At 41.2% G+C, this 19,233-nt stretch overlaps 1 protein-coding gene across 1 annotated transcript; it reads left to right on the top strand.

Annotated features, from left to right (window-relative positions):
* The first annotated feature begins 923 nt into the window (after positions 1–923).
* On the top strand, positions 924–18,904 carry tollip (toll interacting protein). The gene is made up of 6 exons (NM_001006922.1): positions 924–1,037; positions 10,145–10,294; positions 10,749–10,931; positions 12,049–12,201; positions 13,176–13,260; positions 18,273–18,904. The coding sequence occupies exons 1-6, from the start codon at positions 1,005–1,007 to the stop codon at positions 18,476–18,478; spliced, it is 810 nt and encodes a 269-aa protein (NP_001006923.1). The 5' UTR covers positions 924–1,004; the 3' UTR covers positions 18,479–18,904.
* Positions 18,905–19,233: the final 329 nt, after the last annotated feature.

The raw sequence follows: 19,233 nt of genomic DNA, 5'->3' as shown, positions 1-19,233 counted from the left end.
GCACCTACATATACTAAAGGGCAGATTTATTAACATTCTGATTTTCATGGTTTTACAGTATTTTGAAACTCATGTCTAAACTCGTTTTCACAAAAGTCACAATAAAAAGGCTTTAATAAAAGATCCAAATTGAAAAAGCACAAACAAATAAAAAAGACACGGGAAAATGCAAAAAACGGCAGCTTTTTCATAAGTGAGGAAATACCTTCCAGTTGTAAAAAGGGACACCTGCCATTGACTTCTGCTCTCAGCAGCTTTTAGATGGCGCATTTTTTCTTTCGGATTTCCTGCGGTTCTGTAAATCAACTTTCCTGTAAATAAATCGTATTTTGGCACATATGTTCCAACTGTGAAAAAATAAATCGAACGTTAGCAAATGCCCCCTTTATACGCCCTTACACACCCTTTGACACACCCACACAATACAAATATTTACACACCCATTTACACACTTACACATTCTTACTCTGTTTTACACACAATTGTACAGAATTGTACTCATTCACACAAAGATAGCAAGGCTGGTATTTTTTCCTCACAGTTTTGCATTTAGTAGAGAGCAACTGTATGACATGAATAACATATAAAATAAAAATGTATTTGAAAAAGTTATTTAATTTCCCACTTAAAAGTTGGATTTATGGCCTGTGACAGAATTAACCAATACTGATATAAAATCACACACGACACCCATAGGGAACAGTTTCCTGACATATATGTACTTAATAATTTTTCTATCATTTCAGTTTCTATATTTTATCCTCAAAAACAAGAGCCAACCTGTGTCCTGAGGCACTTTAGGCATTCTGCGCATGCGTGCGTCCGGCAGGTCAGGTGACCGAGTTGCTAGCGGAGCCGCCGCTAAAACCGCAAGCGTCTGATGCCTTACTGCGCATGCGTGTGCGCTGCAAGTCAGGTGACAGATTTGTTAGAGGGTGTAGCAGCTAAAACAGGAAGTGTCTTGGAGAAGACGAGACCGGAGAGATAAGAGCTGTTCAGAAGCCATGGCAACGAGTATCAGCACCCAGAGAGGCCAGGTGAGATAGAGTGGAGAGAGGTTTTGGGGTGAAACGGGGTGTTTAGGTGGTAGGTTCAATACATGAGGGGTGATAAAAATGTCGGGGTATGGAGGTGAGACCCAGCCCCAACATAAGGAATGCGCTGCATTCCTGGCTAGTTTGTAAATAAGGTGACATTGAGATCTTTGATATTTGGAATGTATTACCTCGTTGACGGCATGTTTTCCTTTTAAACGCCACAGAAAACCCCTACATGCTGTGTAGCCAATCAGCTATTAAACTGCGTTCTGCGTGGCTGTACATAAATCAGTGCAGCCTGCAGCAGCTCATTTTTCACCTAGTTATGTAGGATATGAAATTAAAGAAGCACTATCCGTCTTACTCAACAACAAAGGGTTACTAATAAATTGGCTTGAGCTCAACTAGTTTTTTGTTTTTTTTTGCCTATTTGAATCGCGACAGATCTATGGGTTTTGTTAATTTTTTTTGAGCTGGAACAGGGGCAAGCTGAGAAACTGAGGCTACCCCATGTCTTGCAAGGTGAGTAATTAGATTGCAGCCTGACAGATATTCCCATTCATAATGGGCTTCTGCTTTTTTTCTAATTCAAAACAGTAACAATAAAGGGTGGAGCTTGTTTGTACAGAGGGCATTATCTCTTGTTAAGGTGGCCATACATGGGCCAACCAGTATTTGACCCACAAGCCTAGAGACTTAAAGGGCAGGTTTGGTATGAAGGGCCCTAAGTTTTGTGGTTGCTGAAGTCTTTAGCAGTCCTATGGCTTTACATTCTAGGTCTCCTTGTACGTGCCCTAAATTGCTTGGGCAATATGGACATATTTAGCCAAACTCTCGGCCGCCTATCCCTATCCCTTAAAGCGGCTAGAGTTGTTCGAGTGTTAAAGCCCTGATGCACTGATGTCTCCCGTTGGAATGTGGCTAGGTCATGTGCTTCAGCCGCCTAAGCATTCCACTCCCAGCGACCAAGATAGGATATGGGCCGTAAACATCTTAGTTTGTTCCTCACATGTACAATATGTATTTATCTGTTTTTACATCAATTCTTTAGCTTCAAAGCATCTGTGATGCTTTGATGTCCTCTCTTTACTTTTGTCCTGTAAAGACAGCTTTGCAATATATATTATAGGTATGGGACCTGTTATCCAGAATGCTCGGGACATGGGGTTTTCCAGATAAGGGGTCTTTCTGTAATTTTAGATCTACTCACCTTAAGTCTACTAAAAATCATATAAATGTTAAATAAACCCAATAGGATTGTTTTGTCTTTAATAAGCATTAATTATATCTTTGTTGGAATTAAGTACAAGTTACTGTTTAATTACTATAGAGAAAAAGGAAATAATTTTTAAAAATTAGAATTATTTCTTTTAAATGGAGTCTATGGAATTTTTAATGGAGCCTTTACGTAATTTGGAACTTTCTGAATAATGGGTTTCCGGATAAGGGGTCCTATACCTGTACTTTAAATGGTTTTCAGTGGTTTTCGAAGTTATATGTAAATGTAATTGCTAGTGAAGGCAGTAAATGCCTGGCTGTTTATAGTCTCAGCACTACTGTTTCGGAATCCTGAAACAATGTTGCAATAGCTAGCCTCAAAACAGCTATGGGTTTTGTGTCATGTGAGTGTTGTAATGATGCTTTCTGTTCCATCCTTTGAATGGAAATTCTACTGAAAATATTATACCCTTTCATACTAATAACAAATATTATCTACTATTTTAACCCGAGTCAGGGTAACCCAAATGTTTTTCTTCCTTCTCACAAATATCACCTTTTACTTGTTGGTAAGACTCTTTTTTTTTTTTGGCAGGACTTTTTTGGTGGGTTTTTGTATGTGAGCCTGTACCAACGGGCTAAGTCCTTTTGCACGAGTTTGCAGCAGTGCCACTTTTCTTTGGTGAATATATATAGATATGTCTATAGGACCCATTATCCAGAATGCTTGGGACAAAGGGTATTCCGGATAAGGGGTCTTTCCTTAATTTGGATCTATATACCTTAAGTCTACTAAAAAATAATAAACCATTAATTAAACCCAATAGGATTGTTTTGCCCCCAATAAGGGGTAATTATATCTTAGTTGGGATCAAGTACAGGTACTGTTTTATTATTACAGAGAAAAGGGAATAATTTGACCATTAAATAAACCTAATAGGGCTGTTCTGCCCACAATAAGGGGTAATTATATCTTAGCTGGGATCAAGTACAGGTACTGTTTTATTATTATAGAGAAAAGGGAATAATTTAACCATTAAATAAACCCAATAGGGCTGTTCTGCCCACAATAAGGGGTAATTATATCTTAGTTGTGATCAAGTACAGGTACTGTTTTATTATTACAGAGAAAAGGGAATCATTTAACCATTAAATAAACCCAACAGGACTGTTCTGCCCCAATAAGGGGTAATTATATCTTAGTTGGGATCAAGTACTGGTACTGTTTAATTATTACAGAGAAAAGGGAATCATTTAACCATTAAATAAACCCAATAGGGGTAATTATATCTTAGTTCGGATCAAGTACAGGTACTGTTTTATTATTACAGAGAAAAGGGAATCATTTAACCATTAAATAAACCCAATAGGGCTGTTCTGCCCCCAATAAGGATTATTTATATCTAAGTTGGGATCAGTTACATGATACTATTTTATTACTACAGAGAAAAAGGAAATCAGTTTAAAAATTCTGAATTATTTTATTAAAATGGAGTCTATAGGAGACAGGCTTTCCATAATTCGGAGCTTTCTGGATAATGGGTTTCCAGATAAGGGATCCCATATCTGTATATAAGTGGGAGTGTGAGTGAATACCCTAGGATTTTTTCAGCATAATCTTCCTGCTATGTTCCTACCCTTTGCACCGTTTTTGTAGAAAGGGAAGGAATATATAATATAATTTGTACATATTAAGTTGGAACTATGGCTTATAACAGTAATGGTGTCCATAAACTATTTATGAGCTAAGGGGGGCCCTCAACAATGGTTCAACCTTCAAGGTGGGCCTTGAATTGTATCTTTTAATGTTTGACTGTTGGACATGCTGACCAAACTTGCAGCATTAAATGGAAAAGTTGCGCTTACCACTAAACAATTTAAACCATTTGGCAGGGGTACAGTGAGGTTGTGGCCATAAAATTCATACCAACAAAGACCAGAGGTCCTCTCCACGACATTAAAGGGGAAGTCCGGCTTCCAAACCAAAATTTGTTAGAGAGCCCCACACAACACAGAAACCCCTAATATACCTATCACTGTATCTATTCCTTCAAAAAGTATGAATAAATACCATTTTTATATGCTGAAATCCAACTGCAAAACAGTTCTTCTCTTTCGGGATCATTTAAAATCAGGCAGGGGCAAAAAGATTGATGTTACAATTTGGAATTTTCCTGCAAAATATTTGCCTTTTTTTGGTCGTAACTGGGATCACCTGACTACAGCTGGGAATGTTGGGGGTTGCAGCATGGAGCTGGCCTCTGCTGTAGTATAAACTGTAGCAAAAAAGGGAAAATTGTGCTCGCCACTAAACAATTTAAACCAATAAGCAAGGGTGCAATGAGCTTGTGACCACAACATTCACATTTATCATTATAATGATTGAGCAGAGTCTGACTGCATTACAATGGATCCAGGGGTAAGGTGATCTAAGGTACTCCAACACCAGACCCCAACCAGGGGTTGCATGTTTTTAACATGACCATTACCATGAGAAGCAGAAAGGAAGGAAAAGAGAGGACGACACTGCAAAAGAAAAACAAAATCTTGATGGAAAAAGCATGGCTTAAAGTAGATACCACATTCATGAATTCCAGACACCTTGAAGCTGAACTCTTTTGCATATGTTATAAGTGAACCCTGTCAGTGTTATGTAAGATTTATAAAATGTCCCTTCTGTGGGGAAGGTTATAATAAGATATTGTGCCCAATGTACAGTAAGGAAAAGGTCCAGCTTGTGTTTGCTATGACTGTCCTGCCCTGTGACTGGCTTATGACATGGGTGCAGCTCAGTGTTATAAAATGTACATCATCCGTGGTATATGTTACAACAGTAACTCCTATTATTTGTTAATGAGCTCTGTATAAACAGGCCCCTTGCTTTACCCTTTATTGTGACTGTTTTGAGAAAAGCGGAAGTCCATTATGTGTGGATATATCTGTGCAGTGGTAATCTGATTGTCCACCTTGCAAGAACCAAAAGGTTGGGGTAGCCCTTATGTGTTAAATATTTACTGGTGCTATATAAATACATTATAATGATGGTAGCCAGTTGCTCTCTTTCTCTTATCATTAGTAATGGCGTGCCTAATGGGTCAAGCACATTTAAGACAACAAATTACTGGTGGGTTGCAGCCCTCACTAGTAGTAATGTCAACCATGTCTGCAATTCACTTGGGTTTAGTGGGTTAAAAGATGCCAGCCTGGCATCAGAATTGCATCGTATTTCTGCACTGCCCTTTAATATAGCAGTATATATATTGGGTCTGATTCAATTCACCTAAAGTGTATTGAGAAATCTGAAATTTATTTATTTTTTTTCTATAGAGCTCAATTTGACCCAATAAATTTTTCATGAATGTGTTTTCGGATGTACCATCCTTCATTTTTAGTATCTCCACAAGATACTGTTGTACCCAAATACTAAAGTGAATTGAACGGTCATTTCAAAATGTAGTCAGTACTGATCAGCACTGCAGATTTTTTTCCCCTGTCTATCCCCAAAATAGTTACAGGGGCATAGCATTAAGTAGTATTCCATAAATATATGTGCATGTTTGTATATATTTATATAATATACAGGTCCTTCTCAAGAAATTAGCATATTGTGATAAAGTTCATTATTTTCTGTAATGTACTGATAAACATTAGACTTTCATATATTTTAGATTTATTACACACAACTGAAGTAGTTCAAGCCTTTTATTGTTTTAATATTGATGATTGTGGCATACAGCTCATGAAAACCCAAAATTCCTATCTCAAAAAATTAGCATATCATGAGGTTCTCTAAACGAGCTATTAACCTAATCATCTGAATCAACTAATTAACTCTAAACCCCTGCAAAAGATTCCTGAGGCTTTTAAAAACTCCCAGCCTGGTTCATTACTCAAAACCGCAATCATGGGTAAGACTGCCGACCTGACTGCTGTCCAGAAGGCCATCATTGACACCCTCAAGCAAGAGGGTAAGACACAGAAAGAAATTTCTGAACGAATAGGCTGTTCCCAGAGTGCTGTATCAAGGCACCTCAGTGGGAAGTCTGTGGGAAGGAAAAAGTGTGGCAGAAAAGGCTGCGCAACGAGAAGAGGTGACCGGGCCCTGAGGAAGATTGGGGAGAAGGACCGATTTCAGACCTTGGGGGACCTGCGGAAGCAGTGGACTGAAATGGTGTGTGCAGGAAATGGGCTACAGGTGCCGCATTCCCCAGGTCAAGCCACTTTTGAACCAGAAACAGTGGCAGAAGCGCCTGACCTGGGCTACAGAGAAGCAGCACTGGACTGTTGCTCAGTGGTCCAAAGTACTTTTTTCGGATGAAAGCAAATTTTGCATGTCATTCGGAAATCAAGGTGCCAGAGTCTGGAGGAAAGACTGGGGAGAGGGAAATGCCAAAATGCCTGCAGTCCAGTGTCAAGTACCCACAGACAGTGATGGTCTGGGGTGCCATGTCAGCTGCTGGTGTTGGTCCACTGTGTTTTATCAAGGGCAGGGTCAATGCAGCTAGCTATCAGGAGATTTTGGAGCACTTCATACTTCCATCTGCTTCCATCTGATTTCATTTTTCAGCATGACCTGGCACCTGCTCACAGTGCCAAAACCACTGGTAAATGGTTTACTGCCCATGGTATTACTGTGCTCAATTGGCCTGCCAACTCTCCTTACCTGAACCCCATAGAGAATCTGTGGGATATTGTGAAGAGAAAGTTGAGAGACACAAGACCCAACACTCCGGATGAGCTTAAGGCCGCTATTGAAGCATCCTGGGCCTCCATAACACCTGAGCAGTGCCACAGGCTGATTGCCTCCATGCCACGCCGCATTGAAGCAGTCATTTCTGCAAAAGGATTCCCGACCAAGTATTGAGTGCATAACTGAACATAATTATTTGAAGGTTGATTTTTTTGTATTAAAAACACTTTTCTTTTATTGGTCGGATGAAATATGCTAATTTTTTGAGATAGGAATTTTGGGTTTTCATGAGCTGTATGCCACAATCATCAATATTAAAACAATAAAAGGCTTGAACTACTTCAGTTGTGTGTAATGAATCTAAAATATATGAAAGTCTAATGTTTATCAGTACATTACAGAAAATAATGAACTTTATCACAATATGCTAATTTTTTGAGAAGGACCTGTATAATATACTTGTTCTTATTCCTCTTGCTGATATCTCCCACTAACCCCCAAGGCTAATCCAGGGCAGCTGTTGCAGCCGCACCTTTAGTGATTCAGACTGGAACAATTCAATCGTTGAGACCAGTTCACCTTTGATTTTAGTGCCTGGTACAAGTAAGGAGCTTCTCCTACCAGCTGGAGGATAGCACTTGTTTTGTTATAAAAACACTTTACAGTTGAGGATTACCGCATATATTTTAGCTTGGGAGCAGGGTTTCTATATAGTAAAATGATATTGGTGCTTGGCAGTGCCCTTGTTGGTTGGGTATGGTTAGAGAACATGACCAAATGGTGGGGTTGTAGAGGCGCTGGGTAGGAGGGTAGCTGCCCCATTTCTCCAGACCCTTGCAAATCATGTGAAAATGCCTTCTTATGTAAAGTGTTTTACACATGGCAAATATTAATGAATCCGGATGGTAAGGTATTTTCTGGCAATTTCTCTTTTGCAGGACTGGCTATTTCCCACAGGTTCCAAATCGCTTCTTTTGCCATTGTACTTAGGCACAACAGGAAATGATTACAGTCAATAGGCTGGCCATATCTATACCTATAAAATATTTGTATGCTTTTTGGTATGTGTATGTTGGATGGACTATCACAACTTAAATCCAAGGTACAAAGATAATGGTCGGAAACAGACAGGTTTGAAAATTTAATCTGCCGATGTACAGTGTTGGCCGATGTATGGTGCTGTTCAGCTGAGCGGCTGATAGGTCGGAGAGTGTTTTGCTGCTTTTCCATCAAGGCTAAAACTGCAAATTGAGTCACTACTGGGTAGAAAGACACCTTTATATTAACTTTAAATTATGTTAAAGATGGAACTGTTTCAAGCTATTTTTTCACTTGGCCTTCACTTGCTTATCTTTCTTTTAAGATATTTTCCTACTGATCTTCCATTCTAACTTTTAAACTGCTGCCTGATTGCTATGGTAATCAAGCCCTAGCAACCATGTAGAAAATTTCAATTGTGGAGCAATTTTGGGGGTTTTGTGTTCATTGTTATATGACAAGGCACTCGCTCCTTATTTATTTGAATGGTATTTGCTTGGAAATGCAGCACTGCCCTAAATGCTTATGTGTTAATTAATGGGCTCAAGATAGAATCTGTGACCCCTTGGACTCGATAAGCTGTCATAAATATGACTGATCTCTCAGCCATAAAGCTAAACCCTCCCCTATTTAATCATTAAACCTTTTCCATCATTCATTTCAATACCTTCCCCACTGCTGAAAGTTCCTGGTTCTTTCCAAGCACAGATACAATTATTAGATTGCAGTCTTGACCATTTAGTGTATATTGTAGAAGAGGCAATGCAAGTGAGTAGTAGAGGAAGGGCAGAATGAAGTAGAACAGCTGGACCAGCCCCATTCAGCCCCATTCATCCTTCTGTGAGTATATTGCATTACACTGATCCAAGGGCAGGCATATGCTACGGCACACTTATTATGTGTATGATACATTGAGCATATAGGCTCTTTAGCATAAACAAACGTTTATTACTATTCTCCTCTTTCAGGGCCGCACCCGTAGGTGTTTTAGCTGTCACCCATGCCATGTTGCAACAGCTCAATCATGAGCTCCCAGAGTTTAAAGGGACACATATAATAGTTTAAAAACATCGTCCACAGTGCCCCAATTTCCTGGGGATGACACTGGGACAGCCATTCGATAATCCCTGTTTTGACTCACTAACTCTGTGGAATGTCTACTCTGGGTTTCTGATTATTTTACTATTTTTTGGCAGTGATGGTGGACTTGAGGCACAGACGGCTGGCTGTATGATCTTTCACAGCTACAGGCAACACACAGACTGCCTGACCTTAATGTGCGCTTTATGGTCCCTAAGTGTGCTCTAGGCAAAAGGTCTAGATTGGGGTTTAAACTATGCCCTGGCAAGCACACAGAGGCCTAAAAGGCCCTCGGCCTGCCCAATAAATAGTGACTGTCTGTGGCAGGGGTCCCCAACCTTTTTTACCCATGGAAGGTCACACTGAAATGTAAAAAGAGTTGGAAAGCAACACAAGCATGAAAAATGTACCCTGGGGTACCCAATAAGGGTTGTGATTGGTTGTTTGGTAGCCCCTATGTTGACTAGCAGCATACTTCTGTTTGTCAGTACACATGGTCTTTATGCAACCAAAACTTGCCTCTAAGCCAGAAATGCAAAATTAAGCAGCTGCTTTGAGGCCACTGGGAGCAACATCCAAGGGGTTGGTGAGCAACATGTTGCTCGCGAGCCACTGGTTGGGGATCACTGGCCTATGGCATCTTAAAGCATCCCCTCTGGCATTTGCCAGAACCCACAGATTGCAAGTCTGGGTCTGGTAGAAAGAGTAAAGGGGTTCAGCAGCAAGCAGTGATAATAGGAGCAAAGTGTTGTCCTTTCACCTGTGTAAATTAAGCCTATTTGTGAACATATATGTATCGGCCCAATCATTTGGCAGAAACATCATCCCATGTATATCTGTCTTTAGCTATGAAAGACTGTCGTTGGGCCCAGGTTCTTTGTAGTAGAACTGGGTGTGTGAAATTGATGCTTTTGTGAATAGTCATTTCCAGGCCTTTGCAATCAATGTCTCTAGTGATCAGTTACTGGAGATGGTGGTTGGATGCTTTCAGTGTCCTTTCCTGTTAGAAGTAATACATAATATGTTAAAAATGCATCATGCCATTTATGGCTCACTATTATCCTTTCTCTTTGGGTTTTAGGTGTTTATTGGGGAACTGCCCCAAGATTTCCTGCGCATTACCCCTACCCAGCAGCAGCAGCAGATACAGTTGGATGCCCAGGCAGCACAGCAGCTACAGTATTCTGGAGTTATGGGGACCATGGGCCGACTCAGCATTACTGTGGTGCAGGTAAGCAATACCTGGGACCCCAGGGTGATACACATGCCTCATATCAGCCACTACAGCATACATGTGCCAAGCCTCTCTTTTGTTTTTATATCAGTCACAATAGGCTTCTGTCATTTCTGAAGCACTATTATATACCGCAGAGATGTTCAAGTGGGAAATTAAAGTGAATCTCAAGCACTAGTGGAATATTTTCTGTATACCCACAGAAAGCTCAGTAAGAGGTCAGAGGATCCAGAGAGAGAGATTGTACTCGCTCCAGCGAAGACATTAGCTCCAGACCTCAAATGCTTGTTTATAATTGTATTCTGATGCCAGCATATTGTCATTTCTTCTCCTGAGGGTTCATGTTTAGGGAAAAAACAGGAGTCTTCCCTCTCCCCATATCAGTGGATGCCCTTTGTATTATTCTAGAAAAGGTTCCGACTCACTGACTTGCCTTTACTTTTGCTCCCAGGCTAAGCTTGCTAAGAATTATGGAATGACCCGGATGGACCCATACTGCCGGATACGTTTGGGATATGCAGTGTATGAGACGCCTACTGCTCATAATGGGGCTAAGAACCCACGGTGGAACAAAGTGATTCAGTGCACAATTCCTCCTGGAGTTGATTCCTTCTACCTAGAAATATTTGATGAGGTTAGCAGTAGTGAATTTATTTTCCCTTTCCCATATTGCTGCTGTCTTCTCATCCTAAAGAAATCTCTGTCTCATGTCTTTCCAACGGGGGCATTGCAGAAGAAGCCCTTTAATTTGTATGAGATTGGGCAACTTGTTGAACTAAACCCTGAAAATATGGCTAGAAATGCCAAATTTTACAACCAAACTTTGAACCATCCTAAAAATCATCATGTTTATAGTAGTACTGATCCAGCTGTCACAGGAGCTCCGTATCTTGGATTTTGTTAGACATGTCAGGCAGAATATGAATTCTAATAGGGAATAATTATTTTGAGATAATGTTATGGTGTCTCTCTCCCTACAGGCTGTGAGAAACCATGGGGGTCTTGGTACAAATGAGTTCCATTATGGGGCTCCATTTGGCTTGTTAGTCCCCCAATAACCAGACAATATTTCTTAGACTTCTAAGCCACACCATCTGTGGCTTCTTTTAAAGGGATTATAAGACAGTTGGAGGGCTAAGGCTGGTATTATGTTCAATATACATAAATATATGGACACAAAGGAGTGAGGCTTACAGGAATTGATTTTAAGGATGGGTGAGGTGTGGGGGTAACGGGGCATGGCGATTAGGGGTGTGAACATGCATGCTTTATTATTATTATTATTTTTTCAAATCCGGCTACATTCAGCTTGGTAGTTCTCAAAGCCCAGGTGGTCAGTGGGCTATTAACACTGGGTGGTTGGGAGGGCCCTACTAACTAAGAAGTTTGATTTCTGATGGCACCTCTGTCAGTGACCCCCAACAAACAGATAACATTTTTAGTGATAGGGTGGAAATAGTATAGGAAGGCTAATAATTTAAAATGTAAATAGAGAGTCTAATAATAAAAAAAACCATACACAATAACAATAGCCTAGTATGAAAATGATTAGAGTATTTCCATCTTTTTACATACTAGAAGGTGATATAAAGGTGAAGATCCCTAGACAAAGGCTGCTTTCTTCATTGCTGTCAGTAATAACATCTGTCCCCAAACCTGAAATCATAGCCTCTTCTATTAACAAACTTATTCAGCCTTTACATTATATTAAATATTTTTATTTTATATTGCCCAAACATTCTGGCTTGCAGAGAGCATTCTCAATGGATGACCGCATTGCCTGGACACACATCACTATCCCAGAGACACTGAAGGAAGGAAAGCATGTGGATGAATGGTTCAGTTTAAGTGGCAGACAAGGGGATGACAAGGAAGGAATGATCAACCTCGTCATGTCCTACACGGTAATAAAGTTTTACAGCCTAATTACAATGTATATATGGTAATGAGTAAGAATAACCTTGTTAGCAAGATTAGGGCAGAGCAAACAGAATTAGACTTTGGCAGGAACCATTATTTTGTTTCTAGTCATTAAAGGTGCAGTGCCTACTTAGGTTTTCCACGGGCCAAATAAAATGGCTTGCATTAAAATGTGTTTTGCCTATTGTCATTTCTTTATCAAAAACTAATGGACAGGTCCAAACTGAGATTCAAAACAGGTTCTGGCATTTCTAATATTCACGATCGGCACCTCACAGGGCTAATAAATAGTGACTGTCTATGGTATGTTACAGCAGCCCCTCTGGTATTTGCCAGACTCTATATGCAATTGCTAAGTATGTATAACTGTATCCTAAGTGCTACAAGGATACGCAGTGCTGTACAATCTTACAATATAGAAAATTACACACAGGGATGATAATCATTATAATAAATACCATAAATAAGTATAAATACACAGAGATGCCATATGGTATGAGATACTGTAGGAAGGTGACCCCTGCCCCATAGAGCTTACAATCTAATTGTTTGTAACTGCAATCTAATATATATCCCTACTTTCCTACCAGCCAGGATCAGAAATATTAATAGTCTCTGGACAAAACAGCCATTCCCTTCCTATAATTAAGAGATTCTTAACCTATGTGTCAGGACCCATTCTGTTTAGAGTGGAACCCCATGACCCGTTTTAACTATGTGAAGTTGCAATAGAAAATTAATAATTGCATCTCAACCAATTTTGGGCATGAAGCTGATTCATTGGCTCGTTTATTTTGGGAAGTATGGAACGCTCCTAAAAATTTAAATCTATGAGTCACATCAGTTTCATGGCCTGTCAGGAATCTTTCTAATGGGGAGGGCACTGGGTACATGGGTACTGGTTAATGTTTACTTTGTGGGCATTTTGGTTTAATGCCAGTTTGTTATTCTGTTTCAGTCCGTGCCAGCAATGATGCCTCAACAGCCTGTAGTTTTGATGCCCACCGTCTACCAGCAGGGGGTCGGCTATGTGCCCATTGCAGGTAAATATGATCAGTTGGAACGAACAGTAGAATTTATAGATCACTGCAGAATGTGGATAAGTGAGATTAGTATGTACTAAAGTTTGTTATAGGACAAATAACCTATACTAGCTCTGCAAACTGATGCCCCACAAAGAGATTAGTCGCCCACGATAAATCTCTGCTACCGCAGGCGACTTCTCTCTCTGAAATGCCTTTCCACCGCCAACATAGTGAATCACAGACGGAAAAGGCATACCCATAGCTTTGGTTTCCCAAAGTCGCACAAAGTTGCTTGCAGGAGGAAACTTTGCGCAACTTCGGAAAAACGATGCAACATGTATGCCTTTCCCTCAGCGATTTACTATGTTGCTGGTGGAAAGGAATTTCAGAGAGATTAGTCGCCTGCGGTAGCAGAGATTTATATCAGGTGACTAATCTCTTTGTGGGGCATCAGCCTTAAGGTGGCCATACACGAGCAGATCCGCTCGCTTGGCGATGTCGCCAAGCGAGCGGATCTTCCCCCGATATCCCCACCTACGGGTGGGCGATATCGGGGAGCATTTAGGTAAAAAAAAAAAAATAATCTGATCGTTTGGCAATGGGGCAGTCGGATCGGGGACCGCATCAACGAGCCGATGCGGTCCCCAATCCGACCAGATTTTCTAACCTGGCCGATCGAGATCTGGCCAATTTCAGGCCAGATATCGGTCGGCCAGGCCGCTCTGCTCTCCCCATACACGGGCCGATTAGCTGCCGAATCGGTCCAAGGGACCGATATCGGCAGCTATAGTCGGCCCGTGTATGGGGACCTTAAGTCCACTTTTGGCCTTTGCAAACTTTTTAGTATTTTTTGTAAATAGGGACATTTATCTTTTAATCTTTTATCATTTATTTAGAGATCTGTATTGGGCAGTATGGGAGGATTTTTGAACTTGGTCCCTGAAGCCCATTTATTTATACCTGCTAAGGAACTCATAGCAACCAATCAATTATTGGCTTCTTTCAGCCAGATACAGGTAGAGCACTAAATGCATAAATTGAATTGGTTGCCATTGGTTACCGTCTGGGGCAAATGTGTCCAGAGTTTAGTTTAGTGTGGTTGTGGATAGGGCAAGAGTAATTTATTTACAATCCCAAGCAATATGGCTAAGGGCACTAGTCATTGGGGTCACAGTCTTCACTCTCAAGGAGAATACTCTTGTATGCCAACAGCCTATTTACATTTAGCAGAATGGGGCTGCTCTATGGCACACTGCTTTACCACCTAGCAGCTGCCATGTAATAATAATAATGCAGAAGTCCATCTTCCTAGGCTATACTTGCTTAATGGCACTGTGGTGCACCATATGGCACACATTTGCAGTTCAGCAGAATGGTAAGTGACTACCAGCTGGTATGTGTGATTCCATTGTAATGGTTCTCCCTGAGAGTCCACAAAGATAAAATCAGCCTGTGCGTCATAGTCATAGATGATGGTGCCCATAACTGAACGTTGCAGGGAACAAGATCAACAAAAAGCTAACGGGTGGGTTGGGATTCTGCTTTCAACCAGTTACAGAACTAGGCAACACCAATAAAAGAGGAGTATACTGAGAATGTTCCATGCAGGCAGTTTACTTTTAGTTAAGTCAACCGTTCATAAAACCCCCAAAATGAAAAGTAATATAAACACGAAAGAAGTATCTGTCCCTCCTTTGCTAGTCTTTGCATTGCTGGTTCTGACTATTGAAACAATGGAACACAGTGTTTCTTGTGCTTTAGCCTAGAGCAGGGTTCCCCAACCTTTTATACTCCTTAGCCATATCCTCCATTGTAAAAAGAGCTGGGGTGCAACACAAGCATAAGAAAATTCTTGGGGGTGCCAAATATTGGCTGTGATCGGTTTATTGGTAGCCCCTTTGTGGACTGGCAGCCTACAGAAAGCTCTGTTTGGCACTACATGCAGTTTTTATGCAACTAACACTTGCCTCCAAGCCAGGAATTTAGAAATAAGCAGCTGTTTTGAGGCCCCTGGGAACAAGGGGTTGGTGAGTAACATGTTGCTCCTGAGCCACTGGTTGGGGAGCATCAAGCAGTCTAACCTATTTGTAGATTAATACCAATCTGCATTCAGTGGTCAGTAGCTTTCTGTACCTTACCAACAAAGTTTACATAGAAGCACCTTTTAGTAGAGAGTTTAAAGGCTACATATGATTTAGTAAACAAGGGGACAAGTAGCCTGGCAATGACATTATGCTGTTGAGTCCATTTTGAAGGAGCAGGGGCTCCACCTTTTGGATGACTTGGCACAGTGCAACTCAGAGCAACCAATAAAGTATTAAAAGGAGCTTTTCCAAAACAGGTGGAAATATGGAGGGAGCAATAGTAATACATATTTGAGCAAAAGTAAAATATAGTCGCAAGACACTGATTTGGCTTACCCTGATCAAGATGTCTGCGGGTAGGCAGTGGGCTGGCTACAGATAAACTGACCGCTCATTCTAAAGAACTAAATAGCTGCATTACTTGTACAGAGCTTGTGAGAAGGCTAGCGTAACTGCCTACATACCTGCTGCTTTAAGTTTGGGTGTCTTTCTCCACTCCTGCTTACCCACCTACCTGAAGGCCAAGCTGTGATTGCATAACCTGCCTATATTGCAGGAACACCCAAAACAGACTTGATAGGGCAGTGATTTTGCAGTCAAACGGTTCAGCTCCTTATAGATATGTGTTTAATATTTTTAAAGAGAACCTATAGAGGCAGGGGTGTAACTAGTGTGCACCAACCCCCCCCTTCCCCCACAAAAAAAGAATTCTTCAGAGGGGATTTGGTGCACAGAGATGCATACATGGACCCCACCCGCTGACTTGTGCTCCCCGCCATCGTCTTCTGCCAACTCCTCACTGACATCCCCTGCCTGAATCTTCACCCCCAATGCTGGGGTCTGCATCCTCTATAGTTAGGCCAGTGTATGGAAGTATGCAAATGCCCCTGGCAAGCTTTAATGAGTGCCTCAGCAGGTGTGCAGGGTATACACCTATGGCATAGCCTTATATAACAGCAGAACATCATTTTCTTTCTCGCCAGGCCATAATTTGGCTGCTGGGAAGCACCATAAAAAGGTGCATTTTAATAAAAGGATATTTTTCATTTTCTTCTGATTTATTCCTGCAGACATTTGTGTATATGTCATTAACAGTCTGTCTTCTCCCTGTGTGACTCTCAACCCTGTCTGTCTCTGTCTCTTGCCTTCGGCCTGCTTCTGCACTCACTCCACCCAGATTTTAAGTACCTGTCTCTGGGTAAGTTCCCATAGCCCTTGCGGGTTTTTTCTGTCCCTCCATTCACTAACTGATCATTGGATGATGGTCACCTGTACTGGTGACTGCGGCTCATTCACACCTTTACCTGCAGGCCAAAAGCAATTTGTACTAATTATCTGAAGAAGCTATAATGAAGAAGGCATAGAATGATCACTGGAGCTTGATGCACTAGGTTTTGTTACAAATAACATCCAATCAGATCATAGCTTTCAAACAGGTGTTACCTGTAGTTTGGTTGCTCTGAGTTGCTAGACCTGGTGCATTCTTTATTGCATTATTCCCCTGCAGGGCCGCAGCACTTCCAGGGCAATTGTACACCATTTACAAGACAATACCAGTTTGTGCCCATGTTGCTGTATTATGGCACGGGGCAACCTTCACGATGTGCAACTCCACTTTGCCCCATTATTTCAGTTAGACCCTGTGGAATGCTAAAATTTGAATTGTGGAGGATGATATATACAGATATGGGGGGGGAAGAGGTTAGTCTGCGCTAGTCACAATTATACAACACTCCCAGTGCGTTTCAAAGGTGATTTTATCAATGTATATGAGCAAGTCCAGACCAGATCGGCTTAACTGTGTATGTCCCTGGCCAGCCAGAGAGCTGGGAAAATGATGAAGTGGCCAGAGATGCTGCCATTCCCACTGCTGTACCCTGCACTTTATTCATCATGGGCAAATAGAGTGGTATAGGGGCTTCTGTCCCTTCTAATGCAAAGTAGCCCAGCAGAATAATACTTCACCCACTGGGGGTCATTTATCAACACCGGGCAAATTTGCCCATGGGCAGTAACCCATAGCAACAAATCAGATAGTTGCATTCATTGTCCTGCCTGCAGCTGGCTGAAAAAAGCCAATTGCTGATTGGTTGCTATGGGTTACTGCCCACGGGTAAATTTGCCCAGTGTGCATTCCTGTAGGTACCCTATTAGGGTGACAACATATGCTTTTAAGCCAAGTGCCGGCAGCAGACGTATTTATGGAAGTGGCTTGATTTTTATTTGTTTTGCTTTCAATAAAAACATTTTAGTTGCTCTGGATTCTTGGCCAGATTTCCTTACAGAGCCTAATCCTTCCTGGCACTAATGATAACTTCTGGTTTTGCAGAGCCTGTCGTCTCCCGTTTCCCCGTCTAATTGCCCAGATATGATCTCCACCTTCCCTATAAGCGATTTCATATCCAAGTTGTGTGTTTCAGAGGCGCCACGCCAAAGACTATGCAGTTTCGCATTCACTTACGAACAAGGGGGGATTTATTACTTGAGCACGTGATTGTTATTGTTTGCACCCATACGTGGAAAGATTCTTCTGCCGCACTCCTTCTGAACAGCCATGTTTGAGGGCTTTCCGTTGTGCATCAACAGATCTCACCCTGCAAGTCGGATATGTAGTTGCACTTGCAATGTAAAAAAATATAATGGCTATTAAAGTCTGTTACATGAAAGACTCGCCAGACATGACTGGTGGAAGGGAATACAGAAAACTGGAGATGGTTAATGTTTGTTATCATTGTTTCCTTTTGACACTATTGAGCTGAACAGCCATTGGATTGTCTTCCTAGGCAAACCTGGGTTCTGGCATGCTCATTCAAACCCATAGTAAATGGTGGTAATGTGAGAAAAAGTACTTGTCTTGGGTTAAGGTCTGTACAATGAACAAGGTCTAATTGGAAGTGAATATTTTCAACTTACTGATGCTAGTTCTTTCTTTATTCCTGTTAATAGGTCCTATTTACAACCCTGGGATGCCAATGGCTGCTCCTCCACCAGCTGTTAACCCTCAACACCAGACTCGAGAAGAGGACATTAAATTCATTAAGGATATGTTCCCCACCATGGACCCTGAGGTCATTCGTTCTGTGCTGGAGGCGCAAGGAGGAAACCGGGATGCTGCTGTCAACTCCCTGCTTCAGATGGTGGAAGATTCATAGCGGCCAAGCCCTCCGTACAGTTTCCCCTTCCCTTGCCTGTGTCCTGTATGACTTGCCATAAAGGGAATCTCATCCTCCCTAACTTTGATATAACATATGGCTGCTCTTTTACGTTGAGTGTTGATTGTGGTCTTCTCAGCTTCTCCTACCATCTTTTCTGAAGTTGGAAGTTCCCTCACATTCCTCCTGAGCCTGCAGTGCCCTTATTAGTGTTAATATATTTTTCAGATGCCATGAGCACACTGTACCCCCTATCCTTTATGCTTGATTGGACTGAGCTGTTCTCGTTAAGATGTGTTCTGTCGTCTGTGCTTCCATTGACTCTGATCACTGTACCTGCCCATTCATTTGGAATATCATCATGTGTCTGTTTTTCCTTTTAAATTATTAATGTAAGGAAACAACTATAATATTTTAACATTGCAAGATGCCCGACTCAGTGCATAATATACCACATTTGACACTTTAACCTTCCTGAAGATGATACCTTCTGATTTAGCCAAGAAGCGTAACTGCTTTGGAGGAACAGAAGAACATGGAAACTTGCTCTTAAAAATATCTTCAAGGTAAATTATGGTAAACGAGCTGGTAGAAGAGCTGATAAAAGCATCATGAAATTATATGCTGCTGTGCTTACCTACCAACTCCACCCTTAAACTATTCTCAATATAAAACAAACTGTAGAATAATATCAGGCTATCAAACCAGTACCCTGGCATATTACATTCTTTGGTATAATTACAGTGGGATTGGTG

The sequence above is a fragment of the Xenopus tropicalis genome, chromosome 4, assembly GCF_000004195.4.
Source record: "Xenopus tropicalis strain Nigerian chromosome 4, UCB_Xtro_10.0, whole genome shotgun sequence".
Classification (NCBI taxonomy): domain Eukaryota; kingdom Metazoa; phylum Chordata; class Amphibia; order Anura; family Pipidae; genus Xenopus; species Xenopus tropicalis.
This window is presented reverse-complemented; position numbering and strand designations above follow the sequence as displayed.